Source organism: Cololabis saira, chromosome 14 (genome assembly GCF_033807715.1).
Source record: "Cololabis saira isolate AMF1-May2022 chromosome 14, fColSai1.1, whole genome shotgun sequence".
NCBI lineage: Eukaryota > Metazoa > Chordata > Actinopteri > Beloniformes > Belonidae > Cololabis > Cololabis saira.
This window is the reverse complement of record NC_084600.1, coordinates 36058398-36077052: the sequence shown is the minus strand read 5'-3', so window position 1 is coordinate 36077052 and position 18655 is coordinate 36058398. Positions and strand designations below refer to the sequence as shown.

Genomic DNA, 18655 nt, shown 5'->3' with positions numbered 1-18655 from the left:
TGGTCTGATCTGTCAAAATAACGGAGAGCTTTGAGATTTTTCCATCACAGAAAGTCTGTGAATTATGGAGAATAACCCATTAGCGTCGTCTCCGATTGTAGTGGGAAATGTGTTATAGTGTGAGTGTAGGAAAAAGCTTGTAAAATTAACATGTTAAAGCTGTCCACGAGCAGAGTGGCCGTCAGTCCTGGGTCATGGTGACACGGCAGAAAGACTTGGTTAGTGTTGCTTCACTTGTCCCACTTCCTGCGATTACGCTTCGGAAAAAAGCCTCAGAGAAATCGACGCAGAGAAAGCTTGAACACTTCAATGCCGAACAAAAGTGACCTGATTGTGAAACTATAAGTCCTGCCGAGTGGGTTTTTGCTCTTATGCGATGCTCTTTCATGCACCGTAAGAAGCAGTGAGCAAGATATTTCTGAAACGGTTCTTGTTCACCGACTAAGCAGATAAGAAGGTTTATTACTTGAGGAATTCATGCTGATTCCTTTACTGAATTTTTGAAGAACGTTGTTGCCCCGGCCAAAGATTCAAGGTCGGGCTGCCGAGAGGCACAGGGACCAGGGTGGAACGAGATGGAGAGAGAGGCCTTAATGAAACCATGAAAACCATGATGTCACTTCAAATCCACTTACGGACGAAGTACCGTTGTGGATAAAAGTGTGGTTGAAATCCTCGGGTGTGTTCTTGCTCGACCCACTTGATCAAGATGGAGACTTTGCCACATTCCTGAATAATGGCTTTGATAGATTGTGACGCTCCATCCGGTCGCAACATCTGCTGCCATTGTGACCAGATGGGGCCTCGACACACTTTAATGGTCTGGTGTTGAGGGACTTCTGCCCCACTCGGCCAGCACAGCTTTGGTTCTGCTTGACGTCGGTTCTGAAAGTCCATGAAACTCCACTGGAGCAAAGGGATCGCTTTCTCCAAACAACATTCCCTCATATAGTGTTTAGGGTGATGGAGAGCTCTAACTTGTGGGTCAAAAATCTTCAGAAGCGGTTCTGTCGAGCTGCGATTCAGTGACTGGAAAGCCGGAGTGAGGCAATTGGTTGTTTGACTCGAACCATCATGGCTTGCGATGGGGCGGCGCAGGCATTGTGGACGATGATGCATATGAGATAGAAATACTGCATTGTGGGATTAAAGTGATCACGCAGAGTAGGGGTGGAGTCATTTGCAGTGATCCGGTCAATTTTAATAGGAAGAGGAGAACCAAGGAGGCCTGCAGCAGAGCAGCCGAGGTTTTTGTCCGTAGCCCGCTTTGTCTAAGTATGGACATACATGAGTTGTGTCAGTTTTAATGAATGTATTTGTTTAATGTGAAACTTTCAGGTGTACATTTTTACAAAACTTGACTTTGGAAAGGCAGGATTTCTTGTTTTTATTCTTAAGCCAAATGCTTTTTTTCTGACTTCGCTCAGTGATTTTATTTATTTATTTTTCTTCATTAATTTAATCCTGGGAGTCGCTGCAAACAAAATTAGCAGGTTCAACACCGTATTGCCTTGATGCCTGAAATAAATCTTCAGTAAACCATTTCTCAATTTCGGATCTAAGCAGTTAGTTTATGAAAGAAATTCAAACGTTATTTAAATGACCGGTTTGGTCTGACATGAATTGGTGTTGAAATGAAGCTTATTGCAGCGGTTTTTCAGAGGGTGGAGGAACTCGGAACTGTCTTGGACGGATTATATTCTTTCTTGCATATTTATTTATTTTGCAATCTCCCTCAGATTAAACCATTTTAGTTGATTAAGTCTTACGGGTCTCCCTGAAGCAAAAGCACTCTTGCAACATTGAGACTTAATTTGAGATCTGCAAACTTTAAGTCCAGGACAGTATCCATAATTAAGTTGTCTAATATGTCATCCCCCTTCGCTCTGTGTCAACAGCAGCGTTGTGCAAGCTCACATGTTACAAGCTATACCTCTAAGAGCAATTTGTACTGATCCGAGTTGATAAAAGACTATTTTGAGTTGTCTATATCAGCTGAAGCTGCTTTATTCTGACCTGTTGGTGAATCAGACGACGTGACCACAAGTGATAAGAAATTCAACTTTTTGTTTTTTTTTGCACATTAAAACATGACTTTTCAGGATGGTCTTGACTTCTTATCCAGAATATTAACCTCCCTTTGTTCCTTACTTTGAGACGTGAATAGATTTTCACTGAAATCATTAATTTTTAGTGTTTTCACTGCACAGCTTTGACGCTGCATAACAATATTAAGACAATATATCCGAGTCTCTGAGTTAAAGCAGCTGCATGGAAAGGGAAATTCAAAGGTTTGAGGGCAGTTCTTTGGTTTTGTGACGTGCTGGGAAAAGTTGAGGATTACTGTGGTTCCACAGCCCCGAGAGGATTTGAGCTAAAAGCTTTTAATGTCGACGTTTTAGCTCTGGTGCCTGGGCGTTTATAGTTCGTCCAGCACTGTGGACCAGAAAACTGAAAACTGTCATTAAATGTCAAACAGAAAATATAAAAGCAATCACAGCTGAAATAATTTCCTTGGATCAGATGACAGGACATTTGCTGTGGCATTCCCACCCCGAGTTGTTCTCAGAATTGGAGATCCAGCTCTGGGAAGCACTAAACACAAAAACCAACATTAATTTCAGACAATCTTAAGATAGGTGATGTTTTTGGTTTTGTTTTCTGTAATGACGTGACAAAATCTGATCTGAAATCCAGTCGGTAGCTGCATTGATTAATACGGTCAATAAGTTCTGAAGTGGAGAGTGCAGCTTTTTGTTTTATTGCTCTTCAAGAGGGGGATTTCTGATCTGATCCCTTTAACCTTTCACTTTCTGCACCTTCTTCTTTTGCTCACTTTTTAATGTGGATGTCAAACGTGACCTCCAGCCGGACTGTCTTCCCTGAACGCACTGCAGAGCTAAGTTAAGACCAGCATGGGGTGTGCTGTAGAAGAGGGCACACATTGGACTTCTTTGCAGAGCTGAATGATTTTAAGACGCCAGATTTTGCCCATTTAACTTCAGAATTCCAGTGTAAAGAACACAAGCGACTGTTGATCTTCTGAGTTTTCTTCCTGTGCTCCATCGGTTTAGTCTCTGCCGTTGCTTCTGCTGAGTTTGCTCCCCTGAGATTGTTCACTCAGCAGACACTTTCAGTCTAAGAACTGGTCTTACGATGAGAAGGGAGTTAGTCAATCTGTCATTAGATTACTTATTTATTTGGATTTTCCTTCTGTATCGTGCTTCGGAAGCCCCTTTTTATCATATCTTGCTCTTGTGTACATGCATGTATCTGTTGGAGACCTGCTGTCAATGTTGTTGTTCTCCAAAGGATTTCAGTGCCCTCCTCATTTTATCTTTAGTCTTGTCCCTCGACACGACCGTCCTTAAGGAGCTTACGGAGACTTACTCTTCGGTGTAAACTGCTCCCTGTGAGCCGCTTTCACCCCTCGTTTTTGACACCGATGCCAAACGGGGAACATCTCTGACTTCATGATAGGAAACAGACAAACACAACAATGCGAGTGTGATTCATTCAAGAGCTAGCGTGGAAAGTGCTGCCCGCTGCGTGTGTGGAAGAATAACTGCGGTTTCTTTTAAATCAGATGGGCCTTTTCAAAAACGACTCGGTGAGTTTTTATATGGAATAAAGCTGAATACACAGTCTGCAAGTTTTTCTATGTTTAAAACGGATGACCGTATTTATGGATTTATTTCCTCCGTTGTCTCAGTTTTCATGTATTTTATGCATGATCATCTTTCAAAAATAGGCTGTCTGTGCCAAGTTTAGACTCTGCCAGTGTTTGGCTTTGCTCTACTCATTAGTGCGTCTGTGAGAGGTCTTATGTTTTAGAGGCAGTTGACGTTATCTCTTCTGCATCTCAAGTGAGTGTGGGAGAGGAAGCGATGACGTTCCGCTGCGCCACGGTTTTGCTCCCTCTTTAGCATGACATCAGACCCCCCCCACACATGTTTCAGATGCAGCAAAGCACCTGGATTCATGAGGCCCAAGTTTACCTGAAGGTTCTGCATGTGAAAGACGTTAGGGCTGGGCGATATATCGAGATTTTAATATATATCGATATATTTTCAAACGCGATATGGTACGAGACAATATCGTTTATATCTATTTAAAAAAAAAAAACACTTTTTTTTTTTTGATTTTGATATAGCTTATTTTGTGACAAATTGACATGAATGTTTTATTTGAGATTTGCACACATGTTTTGTTATTTGCACAACTGTCAACCTCAGTGGAAAAGTCTGCCTGTTACTGTCTACATTCATTGTATTAATTGCACAGTGTATTTTAATTTAATTGTTATGCAGGAAAGGGATATTTGTTTTATTTTATTCAAGAAGCATTTTTATTCTATATATGCAGGCAGTTTATTTTTATTTCATTTGTTTTATGCATTTTGATATTGTGCAGACCTCTGTTAATAAAGGTACCTGTGTGACATTTGGCACGAGGCATTGTATTAAAACTGACTGTTTTTTTAAGGGTTTGCCTCAGAAAAAATGAAGCTAACAGAGATAATATGCTATAATGCTTTGGGGGAAACCCCAATTATGGCACAGAAAAAATATCGATATATATCGAGTATCGCCGTTCAGCTAGAAAATAGAGATATGACTTTTGGTCCATATCGCCCAGCCCTATTTCAGATGCAGCAAAGCACCTGGATTCATGAGGCTCAAGTTTACCTGAAGGTTCTGCATGTGAAAGTCATGCAGTAATCTACTCAGCTAAAGACGCATGTCCCGTTTTGTCCCGTCCTTTCTGCTGTAATAGATGAAAGATGAGCAGAGTCAAATAAAATGGGCTTTTAGACTTCATCTAAAACGCTCACTCGTAGCGCTTTATTTTGAAAATTGACCAGAGTCCATCTGCCATTCTCACGTCTGACTTCCTGCCAGCTCTTATCTGATCCATTTGGTTGAGGACAAAACAAAGTGGCCACATATTTAGAGCAGACTGTCACCTCTGGGATGTTCCGCAGCGCTCCTGTCGGGAACGCCGTCATTGGCTTGAATGGCTGTGATTCACAGTGGCTGGCATGTCGCTGGCACGCCGCAGTTGTTGTGTGGGGGGGTCTGCTTTCAGTGGGATCCAGATTTCAGTACAGAGTAGTACTGTACCTCAACCTGCTCATTGATGCTAATATACTGGATGTTTGGATAATTTACACGACTGTCTCAGAAAATTAGAATATTGTGAAAAAGTGCTTTATTTTCTGTAATGCAATTTTAAAAAAAAAAAAAAAAAAAAAAAAAAAAAAAAAAAAAAAAAAAAAAAAAGTTGCATATTTACATGAAGGGGGCTGAGTACTGCTGACTTTTACTCAAACTTGCCAGTAAAAGCAGTGAATATGAATATTAGAAACAATGTTGGAAAAATGTAAAAAGAATGCACATTTTTACACGATTTAATTGAAGAATATAGAGAAAGTAGAAAGTATTCCTTTTTTTGATCCTAAATGTTTCAGTAATACAGGACTGTCTTAGAAAATTAGAATATTGTGATAAAGTCCTTTATTTCTTGTAATGCAAAAATGTCATACATTCTGGATTCATTACAAATCAACTGAAATATTGCAAGCCTTTTATTATTATTGCAGAGTTTTTATTTGATTTGAGTTGTTTAATGCGCCGAAAGTGAAGCGACCCATCGGCCTGACCCGAGCTGCAGAAGTGATGAGCTCTATCATGTCTCTTCTCTGATGAAACAACGTGGAGATAAACTTTCACAACTCTGATCTCAGCATTAACGGGTCCTCTGGCTTCAGGGTTTCATGGGAGGAGCTTGTATTTATTACGCTGCTGGTTGTAGTGGTTTACTGGTTTACTGAATGCAAAAATGTCATACATTCTGGATTCATTACAAATCAACTGAAATATTGCAAGCCTTTTATTATTTTAATGCTGATTATGGTTTACAGTTTAAGATTAAGATTCCCAGAATATTCAAATTTTTATTTGAGTTTTCTTAAGCTGTAAACCATGATCAGCAAAGTATCAGAAGTATCACAATATTCTAATTTTCTGAGACAGTACTGTAATGTGTGGATTGTGGCGCTAATCGTTTTTTTTGTGTCCTTGTCAGTTATACTTGTGTTGTTGTTAATGATGCATGCAGGGCAAAAAGGTGTTTAGTTTTTATATAAAAATGAAATGCCACAGCAGTTTTACAGCAGGGGTGATAAGAAGCAGCAGAGAGCGAGTGAATCCTACCTGCTGCAGGTGGATAACACAAGTAATGGACATTCACTGAACACAGTAAACAAGCGGAGTAAACTGAAGCCGAACTTGCTCAGTTATATTTTTATACATGTTCTTTTTCCATAGTTTCCCCCACAACTCACATTTTCGTCTGAAAAATGAGATATTTAGTTAGATTTAGTTTGCTCTGGTTTGTTTTCCACATGTTGCTAATAGATGTGTGCTCTTTGTTTGCAGAGCCGTTTGTAATGTCGACTGTCTTTGTTTATGTGCTCCCACAGAGTCGAGTGGCCCTGCCAAGGTGGTGAGAGCAGGGAATCCACCCAAAGCCAGACGCGGAGGAAAGGTATTATTTTCTGCTGTTTGTCTCTACGTTTTGATGCTTAGCAGTACTCTTTTGAGGCCTCGCTGCTTTATTTTTGTTATAAAACAAAGGAAAAGTGTCACATGTCATTGCTTTAACTTTTAAAGAGAAACATCTCCCTTATTTCTGACTCGGCCACCAGATTTGTCCGTTTTAAAGAGAGAGCGTCGCCCCTGGAGTCGTCAGCTCTGAAGTCTCACGTTCCCAAATGCCGTTTTCAAGTAATGACAAAGACCAAAAAGTCACCGAATTAGGATTGTTGGAGCTGGAAAACTCTAACCAGAGCAGTTTACTGCATTGTGAAGCACCATTAGTGTCTCGAAAAGATTTGCACGGCGTTGCGACGCCTCTGCTGGCTCGTCGGTGGTGCGACCGGTGCTGCCAGCTGTCTCAGCCTGATGCAGTTAACACTCTTCATGAGCTCTCAGGTTACACTGCAGCCTGAAGAAACCTCCCCTCTAACATCACCGCATGTGAAAGAATAAGCTGGCAGCAGCACAGATTTAATAAACGAGTAAACTTTATAAATTCATCATCTTTCCTTTTGAATAATCAATTCAAACCAATAGTGTTTGAAAAACACAATTTACATTTATCCTCCCGGAATAATCAGAAACACTCTTGTTAAAGTCCTTCATTCATAACTTTCTGCAGCTGCTCCAGCGCTGGAAACTGCACCTTGACCACACACTTTTTTTATGGTCGCAGGAAGCGTTGACAAACGATGCAAGGCAGATTTATTTGTGCCGATCCTCTCTTGCCACATGAATAAGATTTGTCTCTCTTGCTCAGGTGGGAGACTTTGGTGACACCAACAGCTGGCCGACTCCAGGGGAGATTGCAACTAAAGACATGCAGGTAAGAGCTGTTTCCTTTTCTTCTGAGTGTAGCGTCGTAAGCTGGTGAGAGAGTAGAGAGATGGCGGTGACGGGGAGGAAACGCACAAGTATTATTCTGTACTTGGCAAAAAGGTTTCGGCTGCGAAAGATGCTACAGGACTTCATTTATGAATACAAAACTTTCAATAAACTGCCACCGTTTTTTATTTATTTATCTTTCTATAAGTAGAAAACATTTTCTTTTAAGTTTATAGTACCCACATGACTACAGTGAAGCTTCTGTATCACACAGGGCTTTTTCTTTCTTTTTTTTTTTTAAGTTAAACACATGAAGTAGCTCCTTGCTGGAGTTAAAATGGGTGAGTGCAGCAGAGTGAAATGCAATTGTAGTGAAAAACTGGGCTCCAGAGGATTGTTTGTTTAGCTCACATGATGTTAAATCTGTTGGACAAAGGTTACATCAATAAGAGGCAACTGTGCTCTTTTAAAAATGTCAACAACCCTTTTTTTGCTGCTTTACATCTTTACAAAAATCCTAATGAAATAATCCTCTGATCCACCGTTAGATCTGTAGTTAGACCCCTAATTGTGTCTAATATATGCTTACTTTTCCACACTTCTATGCAGGTGTTTATAAGAAGCAGCATTTAGGCTGCATGAATGACATTTCTAATCAAATGCCAGGGGTGTCGGATTATTGTTTTTAGCTGATCAGTTTAAAAACAAAACAGTGCAACTGTTGCAGAGCTGCATTACTGACGGCATGCTGTGGTTTCGTGTCGGTGAGAGGTTCAGTCAGTTAATATTTACCTGATATTTCGGGAAATGCAGCTCTTACTTTTTCCTTGAATTTTTCACCTTGTTGTCCCTTTAAGTGAAAAGGAACGCGTGTTAAAGTGGCAGCTGGAGTTGACGGAGCTTTAACACATTACTGAGCAGACGTCCTCTCACTTCAGTTGTGAAAAGGAGCTTCATTGTTCAGTCTTGCATACTTCTCACATAAACTGATAAGTTTAATTATACACCTTTTGACGGTAGATGCCAACTTAGTAATAACCTCAGTGATAACATGTTTTTTTTTGTTTTTTTTAACCCTTGTGCTGTCTTTGGGTGAAAATGACCCAATTCTTCTATCCTTCTTTCCTCCTGCCATGCTCTCTCCTTCCTTCTTCCTTTCCTCTTTTCCTCCTTTTTTACCCTCCTTTACTCCTTTTTCTTCCTACCTCCCTTCCGTCATTTGTTCCTTTATTACCTTCTTTGCTTTTCCTTATTTTCTCCATTCCTTCCTTCTTCCCTCCCTTCTTGCTTTCCTTTTCTCCATTCCTTCCTCCCTTCTTTCCTTCCTTTCTCCCTTCTTTCCATCTTTTCTCCCTTCCTTACTCCCTTTCCTACTTTCTTCCTTCTTTACTTCTTTTCTCCTTTCTTCCTTACTTCCTTCTTTCCTTCCTTCCATCTTTTCTCCCTTCACCCTCCCTTGACCTTAAGACAGCACTAGGGTTAAATAAAAGCGAACCCTGTTTTGGTGATCACCGGTAATGATGTTGATCAGCTGAGTGATTGGTGCAGCACGGTATGAGGATATGAGATGCATTACTTGATTCCTTCATATAAGTTAATGTTAACAGATTTCTCAGGCTGATTTACCCTCAATAGAGGGATGCAGGTGATGATTAATAAAAAAAAAAACCCGCTTCAGTAGATTCAAGTGTTGTGGTTGTAACTGGCCCATCAGAAGCAGCCCTGCAGAGGGTGAATGGATGTTTCAGCAATACATTTTAGTGGTTGTGGTTGTAAAAACAGCAGCGGAGCAGTCCACCTCTGCTGCCCTACATGCATGTTCTGTTTGTTTGTTTTGTTTTTTAAAGGTGTGGGTTAGGCTCAAGGCCGTGCCAGGATATCCGAGAGAAAACACTGGTAGCAGACATCTGGGAAACGATACAACTCTGATATCAGCGAGCACTTAACTGTTAAGACAATAATTTTAGAAGAATTCAGGAAATATAATTTAAGATAGGAAAGGTTTATAATTTAGAGGATTTTTTAATCCTTTCACTCGTAGCGGGACACACACATCGCTGAATTATGCAACCAGGTCAGTGCCCTGAGTCAACGTGCATGCCCGACAGAAAAAGTCAACAAGTTCAGGAAAGTTGGATTTAATCAGTCCAGTTTAGTTCAGTTATTATCCAACCCAGTCCATTTTATTATAATTGTAGGCGTATAATGCCAGTTCATAGAAAGCAGCTTACCTGAAGAAACCAGAAGATCACTTCAAATCCTCACTTGAGTTCCTTCTCCTGTCCTGAGCGTGCAAGAGGTAGCTGGTGAAGGAGGAGGGAAAGGGGGGCATCAAATAATCAAAGTATATAACAGCAATAATGGTGTACATACACCAGCACACTAAGGCCACGTTTACACATAGCCGGGTATTTACAAAAATGGATATTTCCCCCTCTACGTTTTGAAAAATTCCATCATTTACACAAGATCGTTTTCAAAATCACTTAATTTACACGAACCCGCATAAATACGCTGTTAAGGTGCTATGAGAAGCCAAACCTGCAGGGGGCAGTGTAACGAGAAGCATAAAGTCATGCTAGCCAATCAGAATCCTGGAAAAAAACATCAACAAATGACACGTGTAACTTCCAATTAAGGCTGATTTATGGTTCCGCGTTACACCAATGCAGAGCCTACGGCGCAGGGTACGCGGTGACGCACACCTTACGCCGTAGGCTCTGCGTCGATTTAACGCAGGATCATAATTCAGGCTTTACTTCCAAGACGGAACGAGAGTCTTTCGTTTGGAGTGACAGAGAAGTGGAGTTACTTTTAAGTGTGACTTTAGAATATAAAACAGGTAAAATACAAGAATAGTATTCAGAAGTTTTCAGAAATGATCGTTTTTGGTGACTTTGAGCTCCGTTTTCGTGTAAACGAACTGCCAAAACGCATGAAAACACCACCGTTTTTGCTCCGTGTAAACGGGGCCTAAGAACAGTGTTTAATCATCTCCTAATTGTTTTAACGGATCAGCTCTCGACTTGGGAAATACTTTTATTTTTGTAGTGTTATCATTTCCAGTAACATTGCATCCATTGCTCTGCTTCAGACCCTGAGCAAAAATGTTGCACGCACGCTGAAAATGATAGGACTGCTGAATTATCAGGGGAACATATAGATAGATGGAGACTTTATTGATCCTGATGGTAATTCGTAGACTCAGCAGTACTTACAACAACAGAGAAACAAGATATTAAAATAAGAAAAGGTAAAATAAAAACAAAAATCGGGAATAAAGAAAAAATACAATAAAGTGACAAATGAAGTGGTACAAGCTAAGAGTGATGGCCGTTCCAGTCCTACACTGACCACAGTACTACCTGTGGTTGCTATGGTAGCGCCCCCTTCCTCCACTTAGTACAGTAGAAGTTTGTTTGTTTGGTTCTGTGTACACTATTTGACAGTAGGCGTGTTTCCATTAGCATAGTTCTGGGTAACTTTTCAGGGGCCGGATTGTTGACGTGATCGGCTGAAGGGAACTACCTGGCGGGGATATCTGTTAACTTCTAAATTACGTCCATCCCTCTCACGAGAACACAGCTAATTTGAATCAGAAACGTGTTGCTCCGAGTACTTTTAAAGAAGATGGAGATTACAAGAAATACGAGAGCTGGACCCAGGTGGAGCTTCAACCCTTCTTGGTGTGTCATGCCAACCATGGGTTTTCTTTTAATCACTCACCGAGGTGTATGCTTTAAAAAAAAAAGTAAACGCAAACGCAGGAAACTTTCCATCCCTTCCTTGTGTTCCCTTTTCATCTTTTGCTGCATTCTTCTTTTTCGTCTCCTTCTAAACGAGACAGTAATCATTGATTTTTGTTGTCGGGTCAAAATGTGAAACGGGATATTCATCTGGCGACAGCTCTGCTGCTGTCTCGCCGGGGATCGGCTGAAAGAGTCCGTAGCCACAGCTAACCTTGACATACGGAGCCCGTGCTTCCGCCTGCGTCCCGAGCAAAAAGTCTGAAGAAAAAGAGGCTTCAAAGCAGCTCTTCAGAAACCAATGGCTCACGTGACTGATGCTTTTTGCTGCCAACAGCAAAAATGCGTGTTAGTGCCCCCTCAGGGCAAGCAGTGTTATCTTTTTGTGATCAATGGTTCCTGCGTGGCGCTTCGGTGTAATGGAGACACGCCGGCTGAAGGGGCTGAGGAGCGCAGCTAATGGAAACGCAGCGGCTGTTGTAAAGGATCCAGAGCACAAAATAAAGTTAATGAATAGAACTCTGACAGGTTTCACTTGGCGAGAGGGTGAAGCTTTATCTCATGAACCAGGATTGTAGCACCCTATAATGTAATAATTTCCTGAAAATGTTATAAAATTTACACTTAACTCAATCGAAAATTTAATAAAATCCAGTAATGTAATAAAATATCCTGACGGATATTGTAATAACATTTTTCCCAATAATGTAATACCTTATTACATTATTGGGAATTTATTACATGGTACTCAAAGTCTGCAATTTAATTGTTTCAAATCCAGAATATATAACATTCTTAGATACTTAAAACACAAAATGTAGAACTCTGGACTGAAAATGAAAATATATATTACATTATTTGTCATGTATTACATTATCAGTTTTGTAAAAAAGAAAAAAGACCCACCTGAAAATGTAATAAATTCCCAATAATGTAATAAGGTATTACATTATTGGTAAAAATGTCATTAGTCAGGATATTTTATTACATTATTGGCTTTTATTACAATTTCGATTGAGTTAAGTGCAAACGTTATTACATTTTCAGGAAATTATTACATTATAGGGTGCTACAAGGATCTCCCCTTGTGATCCGTCCTTTTAGTAACCCGTTATCGATTGGAGCCAGTATCGATACCCAGTTGATGTTAACACCTTTTTTTTTTTTTTTTTTGACCATCACCTCTTTGCACATTTGTGCAGCATCGTGTCGTGTTTCGGGGTCACTGGCGGTGCAGGATGGCTGCGTGACCCTGATAGTGGATTAGCGGAGTCAGGTTAGGTGTCCACGCCAGCTTTCAACCACACGGCCCACACCCCTCTAAATATAACGTCTCGTACAGCTGCCGGACGGCCCGGGGATGCTTCTAATTTGTCCTCTTACAGTAGCGGCAGCAGCCGGCCACTTTCTATTTCTGCTCTCTGGACGATAGCGTGTCACCGGGGGAGCTAAACCCGGTAACCTCCCCCTTTTTAGGCAGCTAGGTCTGAGCGAGCAGAACGGAGCGTGGGTCACCTCATCGACACCAGAAATAACCCTGATGGGAGGGGTCTGGTTTGGGGACGGGGGCCGAGGGCTGGGAGAGGGTGTCCTTTTAGGGAACCCCCTCCTAAAGAAACCACCGCTGGATCTGTCCTGCTGCTATTCTGGGGGGGATGACGTTATACCCGTCGTCACGTAACGGGGGAACCTGTAAATCAGCGGCTGACTCCCGGACGGGGTTTGTGGAGCGTCATTGTTCAGGGCTGGGGTGTGAGTTAAACCTGACATTTTATCAACCAGTCAACATTTCTGTGTCGGCCCACGTAAGAATACGCTTCCCTGATGTGTTTCTGAAAAAATATCACACTAAATGTGCTGGCTTGGAAAACCTGTAACTGTTACCTGAGTTTAAAAGGAGATCAACTATATTATAATATAAATGTTTGTCTCAAAAGCTTCATATCAAGGAGGCAGGAGAAAATTAGAATATTGTGATAAAGTTCTTTATTTTCTGTAATGCAATTATTAAAAAAAAAAAATAAAAATAAATAAAAAAATAATATCATACATTCTGGATTCATTACAAATCAACTGAAATATTGCAAGCCTTTTATTATTTTAATATTGCTGGTTATGGCTTACAGTTTAAGATTAAGATTCCCAGAATATTCAAATTTTTTGAAATCGGCCCCATCGGCCAGACCCGAGCTGCAGAAGTGATGAGCTCTATCATGTCTCTTCTCTGATGAAACAACGTGGAGAGAACTTTCACAACTCTGATCTCGGCATTAACGGGTCCTCTGGCTTCAGGGTTTCATGGGAGGAGCTTGTATTTATTACGCTGCTGGTCGTAGTGGTTTACTGGTTTACTGAATGCAAAAATGTCATACATTCTGGATTCATTACAAATCAACTGAAATATTGCAAGCCTTTTATTATTTTAATATTGCTGATTATGGCTTACAGTTTAAGATTAAGATTCCCAGAATATTCAATTTTTTTGAGATAGGATATTTGAGTTTTCTTAAACTGTAAGCCATGATCAGCAATATTAAAATAATAAAAGGCTTGCAATATTTCAGTTGATTTGTAATGAATCCAGAATGTTTGACATTTTTGCATTACAGAAAAGACTTTTATCACAATATTTTAATTTTCTGAGACAGTCCTGTATGTTCTGTTCATAAACACTGTTTAAAGACAATTCAGCAAGTGTGTAAAAACTGGTGTTGCATTATGGTGCTGCAGCTCATTGGGTGGCGTCGGAGTAGCGTATCATGACCTTTTCTGTTTTTACAGTCAATTAATTGAAGCTCCACAGGCAGATAAGTGTGCCGAACCGCCCCTAGTAGCTGACACGCAGGGAGGAAAACTCCTCTCCAACAAGTATCCAGACAGAATGTCACATACCTGCATGTGAGATGTCTGCAGTCAACAGTCGGTGTCGTTGAAATGGCCGTTTGTGCGTCTGTTGTCACTTTCTGCATCAGTTACCGGAGCAGAGAACCCAAACCTCATAAATGAGTGTCGTCCTTTTCATTTCTTCTTTGATACCTATTCTTTATTGCATCTCTGTCTGGTCGTGCGCGGGTGGAGCCGCGATGACGACGAGCATCCTCAGCGTGAATCAGCGTTCTTCAGATCTTAGACTCGCTGCCGGTGCTTTGACGTCTGTAACAGCGCGTTATTGATTTTTATATTTCACACCGTATCCTCAAATCTGGTCCACTTCCGTCAGCACAAAATAAAAAAAGTGAAGGATTGACTTTCATTTATGCCCAGAATCTGTGCAGTTCTTTGTGCAGTGACCCCCTCGTTGTTGGATGTGCTCTGCTAGACAAAGACGCAGCTCAGAAAAGCACAAGATGAAACCAATGCTGTTTATCTACGGCTTGTGCAGCTTGTGCACTCCTGATTTTTTTTCATTTCCTTTGATTGATGGCGGTAGAGAGAAGCACAATACTTCCACGCAGAACAAGTCATAAATTATCTATAACTGTGTGTTGCAAGAGGCCGGTTATTTGGTCAGATATAATGAGCTGATTGCCTTTTTTTTAAACAGAAGAAAAAAAAGGATCTTTAGCCACGAGGAAAGGAGCATGTTGTACATTTCATGTGTAAAGTGTGTGTGTTTGTGTGTGTCTGCATCATGGTCCACCTCATTGTCCTCTCTAAACTCCTCTTCCCTCCCTCTGTTCAGATGGAGGCAGAGACACGGACCGTGTCCTGCCCGCCGACTGTCAGGCAGGTCAGAGACTCATGGAGAACCAGTGTAAGTTCCTCCTGCAGCCCGTGAAACCTGCAGCCTGCCCACCTGTCCACATTCAGTCTCTGTGTCCGGGCACAACTCCAGCAAACACGACCGTAGTCTGGAAATCTGACACCACACAGAACAGAAATGGCACTCTCATTTTTACTTCCTTAATTCCAACCAAAACATGAACTCACCTTTTTTTTTTTTTTCTTTTGTATTAAAATATTTCCTGTCAGGCTGTTGGGAAAAGGTTGAAGTTTAGAGTGAAGCAGCTTCAGACACTTGTTCCCTACACGGCGGGTGGAGCGGTGTCTTCTGAAGTGCTCGATTGGAGGGTTTGACGGCTGCTCTTGGAAGGAGGAGTAAATTCCCCCTTTATGTCGCCAATTGGGCTGGGTATCGATTCAAATGTCAAGATTCGATTCCGATTCTTAATATTCAGAATCGATTATCACGATTTGATCCGATTCGATATTGATTTGGCTTAGTGTTATTTAAAATGTTTTTTGAGCTGTTGCCTGAATTATATGACTGTAAAATAACTAGTGAAATAATAATTTCACAATAATTATTGTGAAATAGCTAAGAAATAAATAACTCAAACAGGCCTTTCAATATCCATTTAAAGTGCAAAAAAAGAAATTGCAACAGTTCATGCAGTAAACAAATCATTTTAGCTTATCTAATTTATTCTGTCACCACGCACACATATTGCCATGAAGCACCTGGCATTTTTCAGAAGTGTCATGACAAACTGTGTGTCCGACTACTGGGATTAAAGTTCACCTGGCGAAATGATGAAAAAAAAATTTAAAAAAATAAATAAATCGATCTTTGGACATAAGAATCGATTTTTAGGGAATTAATATGAGAATCGATTTAGAATCGGAAAATCGATTTTTTTCAACACAGGCCTAGTCGCCAACGTCATTTTAAACGCTTGAATCAAAGTGGCTGGTGTTAAAACTTTGACCTCTGCAGGCAGCAGCCGATATCCTTTTTTCATATACCGATGCACATCAGCTTTAAATGTTGGAAACCTTCTGTTGTTTTAAGAGTTAACTTGAGGTTTACATGGAGAGTAAAAACTCTGGTGGGAAAACCCTGTTCAGTCAGACTTATTTAATTGTTTTGCAACGTTTGCATGACTGACTCTTTCCTCGAAAGTCCCATCTGAAGCCACAGGCGCGCAGGCATTTATTTAACTCCCAACACGGTCCCTAAAATAACAACCTATCAACAGCACCGGGGTTCAGACACTATTGTTGTGAGAACAAAGTGTGAGAATAGATTCTGACTTCAATTGTGAGTCACAAATTCACTTTTCCAGTTGATGGGGAAATTATTAAAGGGGAACCAATCAAATCAAAAGGCCAAACATGTCACTACACGTGAGCGTAACCTTCTTTTCCAGAAAGCAACCAGTGTGAGCGAGGGGTGAGCGTCAGACCTGCAGACGTCTTCTGACATAACACTCAAGATGTTCTTCACCTTTTCCATTTCAGTCACCCTCATTTTAAAACTGTTATATGTGCTTCTTTGCGAGGTTTAATGAGGCCTGACGTGGTACAGATTGCTTTTGGCTACGTTGTTGTCTGTGGCCGCTCACATCAGAGGTGGTTTTTAAACTTCAGTGTGATTAGAAAAGCTGCAGGATTGCAAGTGTCTGGGGCGTGAAACCTGCCTCCTGCCACTCGCAGGGGACGACCGCTTCGTACGAGAGTATGCAAAGCTGCCAGGAGTGTCGAGTTTTTTGCAGATATGCGCGTTGCTGATAGCCGAGGAGAGGCCGGACTCTGTTCGATTTGAATAAACGTAGATACCGGCTCTGTGAGCAGAGATAACAGGCCAAGTCGTTGACGGCCAACCCCGCCCCCTCCCCTCCGCCCGTTACTCCGTTAGCTCAGCGGCCCTCGCTCTGTTCTGATCAAATATTAAAAGGCTGCTGGACAAAAGAAAACTGGAAACCCAGTCGTTTATGCAGGCCCAACTTAAATGGTGGGATTTGGGGGGGAAATAAACCTTCCTTTCTTTTTTTTTAAACGCACATGTTCATTAGTTATTATTAATCATTCTTTGTTCAGCGTGTCAGGATTTCTGCATTACTTCGTGATGCATGTTACATCGCTGCTTAAAGCAAATATTTATAGTGTATAATCAAAATTTAAACACACAGAAGGTGAAGAAAATCTACTTAAAAGTGGGGTGCTTGGTGCCTGATGAGCTGTTGTGAGGATAAATGTGTTGCGCCCAGACTTATCAGTGGTGGGGGTCTGAGGGGCGGGTCCTCCAGCCAGTCTGGTCGCAGGGAGGAGAGCTGCCACACTCAGAAACGGCCACAAGATCCGGTGTTTTAATACAGAAGAGCAGCTCTGCAGACTAGGGCTGGGGATCGATTCAAATGTCAACAATCGATTCCGATTCTTAATATTCAGAATCGATTATCAAGATTTGATTCGATCCGATTCAGATATTGATTTGGGTTAGTGTTATTAAAACTGTTTTTTGAGCTGTTGCATGAATTATATGACTGTAGTTATGCAAAATATTACTACTAGTATTATATTGAGATTAAACAGCAAGTATTGGCGGCTAATGATGCTGTAAGGACCAATCAGCTCCCAGAATGCTGATAGAACTGCTTTCAGAAACATCATGTGGGTCAGAATTACCAAACAGATCCAGGGAGGAAACAGACGGATGAAATCGGTTTTATTTTTTTCCCACATTTTGGTTTTTAATTTTTGAGCATTTGGTTTTTAGTATTTTTTGCAAAGTAACCCCAAGACAGTATATAAAGTAATGAAATATACACAATTTATGCAATTATAACCTAACACTTTAATGTTTTCATACCTTTAAACATATTTATAGGCAAAAACATGAAACCAGTTATTCTCGTGTCCAACAAAACATTCCTTTTTTGGGGATAAACAAAAAAATAACCAAAAGTTGTAATGTAATGATGAAAAAAAAAAAACATAAATAAATAAAAGAAGAAACTTTAAAGATCTTTAGACATATGAATCGATTTTTAGGAATTATTATGAGATTCGATTTAGAATTGGGAAATCTATTTTTTTTCAACACAGGCAGACACAGATGTCTCCAGCCGCCCGCCGGTGAACACGGGCTCATCGCGTCCCATTTGTTGTAACACTCAGATCTTGGGTTTGATGTGGTTCCTTCCTGGATCAGGTTCCTGCGGTCCAGCTGCTCCAGCTCAGGCTGATACAGCTGGACTACTGTGGTTCATCACTTTTGTTCTTTATTCATTTATTTTTATTTTCATAGACACCTTTCAGTCCCTCACTGAGCAACAGTCACTCGGTCAACCAGTAATATTGCTGACTATGGCCATCCCATAATGACCGGTCCGTATTCATCTTCTAATGGCTGTTTTTCACCAGGATGTAAACACACCACTGGTTTCTGCAGTTGGGTGCACTCCTGTGCCCTTCTCACTAACCTGACTATAATTCACTAACCGCTCCGCTAAAGGTGACGACGCCGTCGTGTCACTATGGACCAAACCGTGAAGAAACAATGATGCCCAATGTATTAGTGCAACTCCTGTGTATCGTTGTTAAATCTGACACTTTTTGTGTCTTAAATCTGTTTAATCATAACTAAATTATCAGGTTATTGCTGCACAAAGATTATTTATCTTTTCTAAATGACTAATAAAAAGTGTTTGATAACTGCTTGTAACTATCCAGATAATTAAACCAGATTTTGTCTAAGTTGGG

General features: G+C 40.8%; 1 protein-coding gene across 4 annotated transcripts in view; it reads left to right on the top strand.

Moving 5' to 3' along the window:
* The window catches only part of larp1 (La ribonucleoprotein 1, translational regulator), a 71790-nt gene that overhangs the window by 17859 nt on the left and 35276 nt on the right, over positions 1-18655 (top strand). For all 4 annotated transcript variants that reach the window (XM_061740563.1, XM_061740560.1, XM_061740561.1 and 1 more), the window contains exons 2-4: positions 6485-6549; positions 7360-7425; positions 14853-14924. In XM_061740563.1, coding sequence (XP_061596547.1) covers positions 6485-6549; positions 7360-7425; positions 14853-14924 — 203 coding nt within the window. The remainder of the gene's footprint in view (positions 1-6484; positions 6550-7359; positions 7426-14852; positions 14925-18655) is intronic.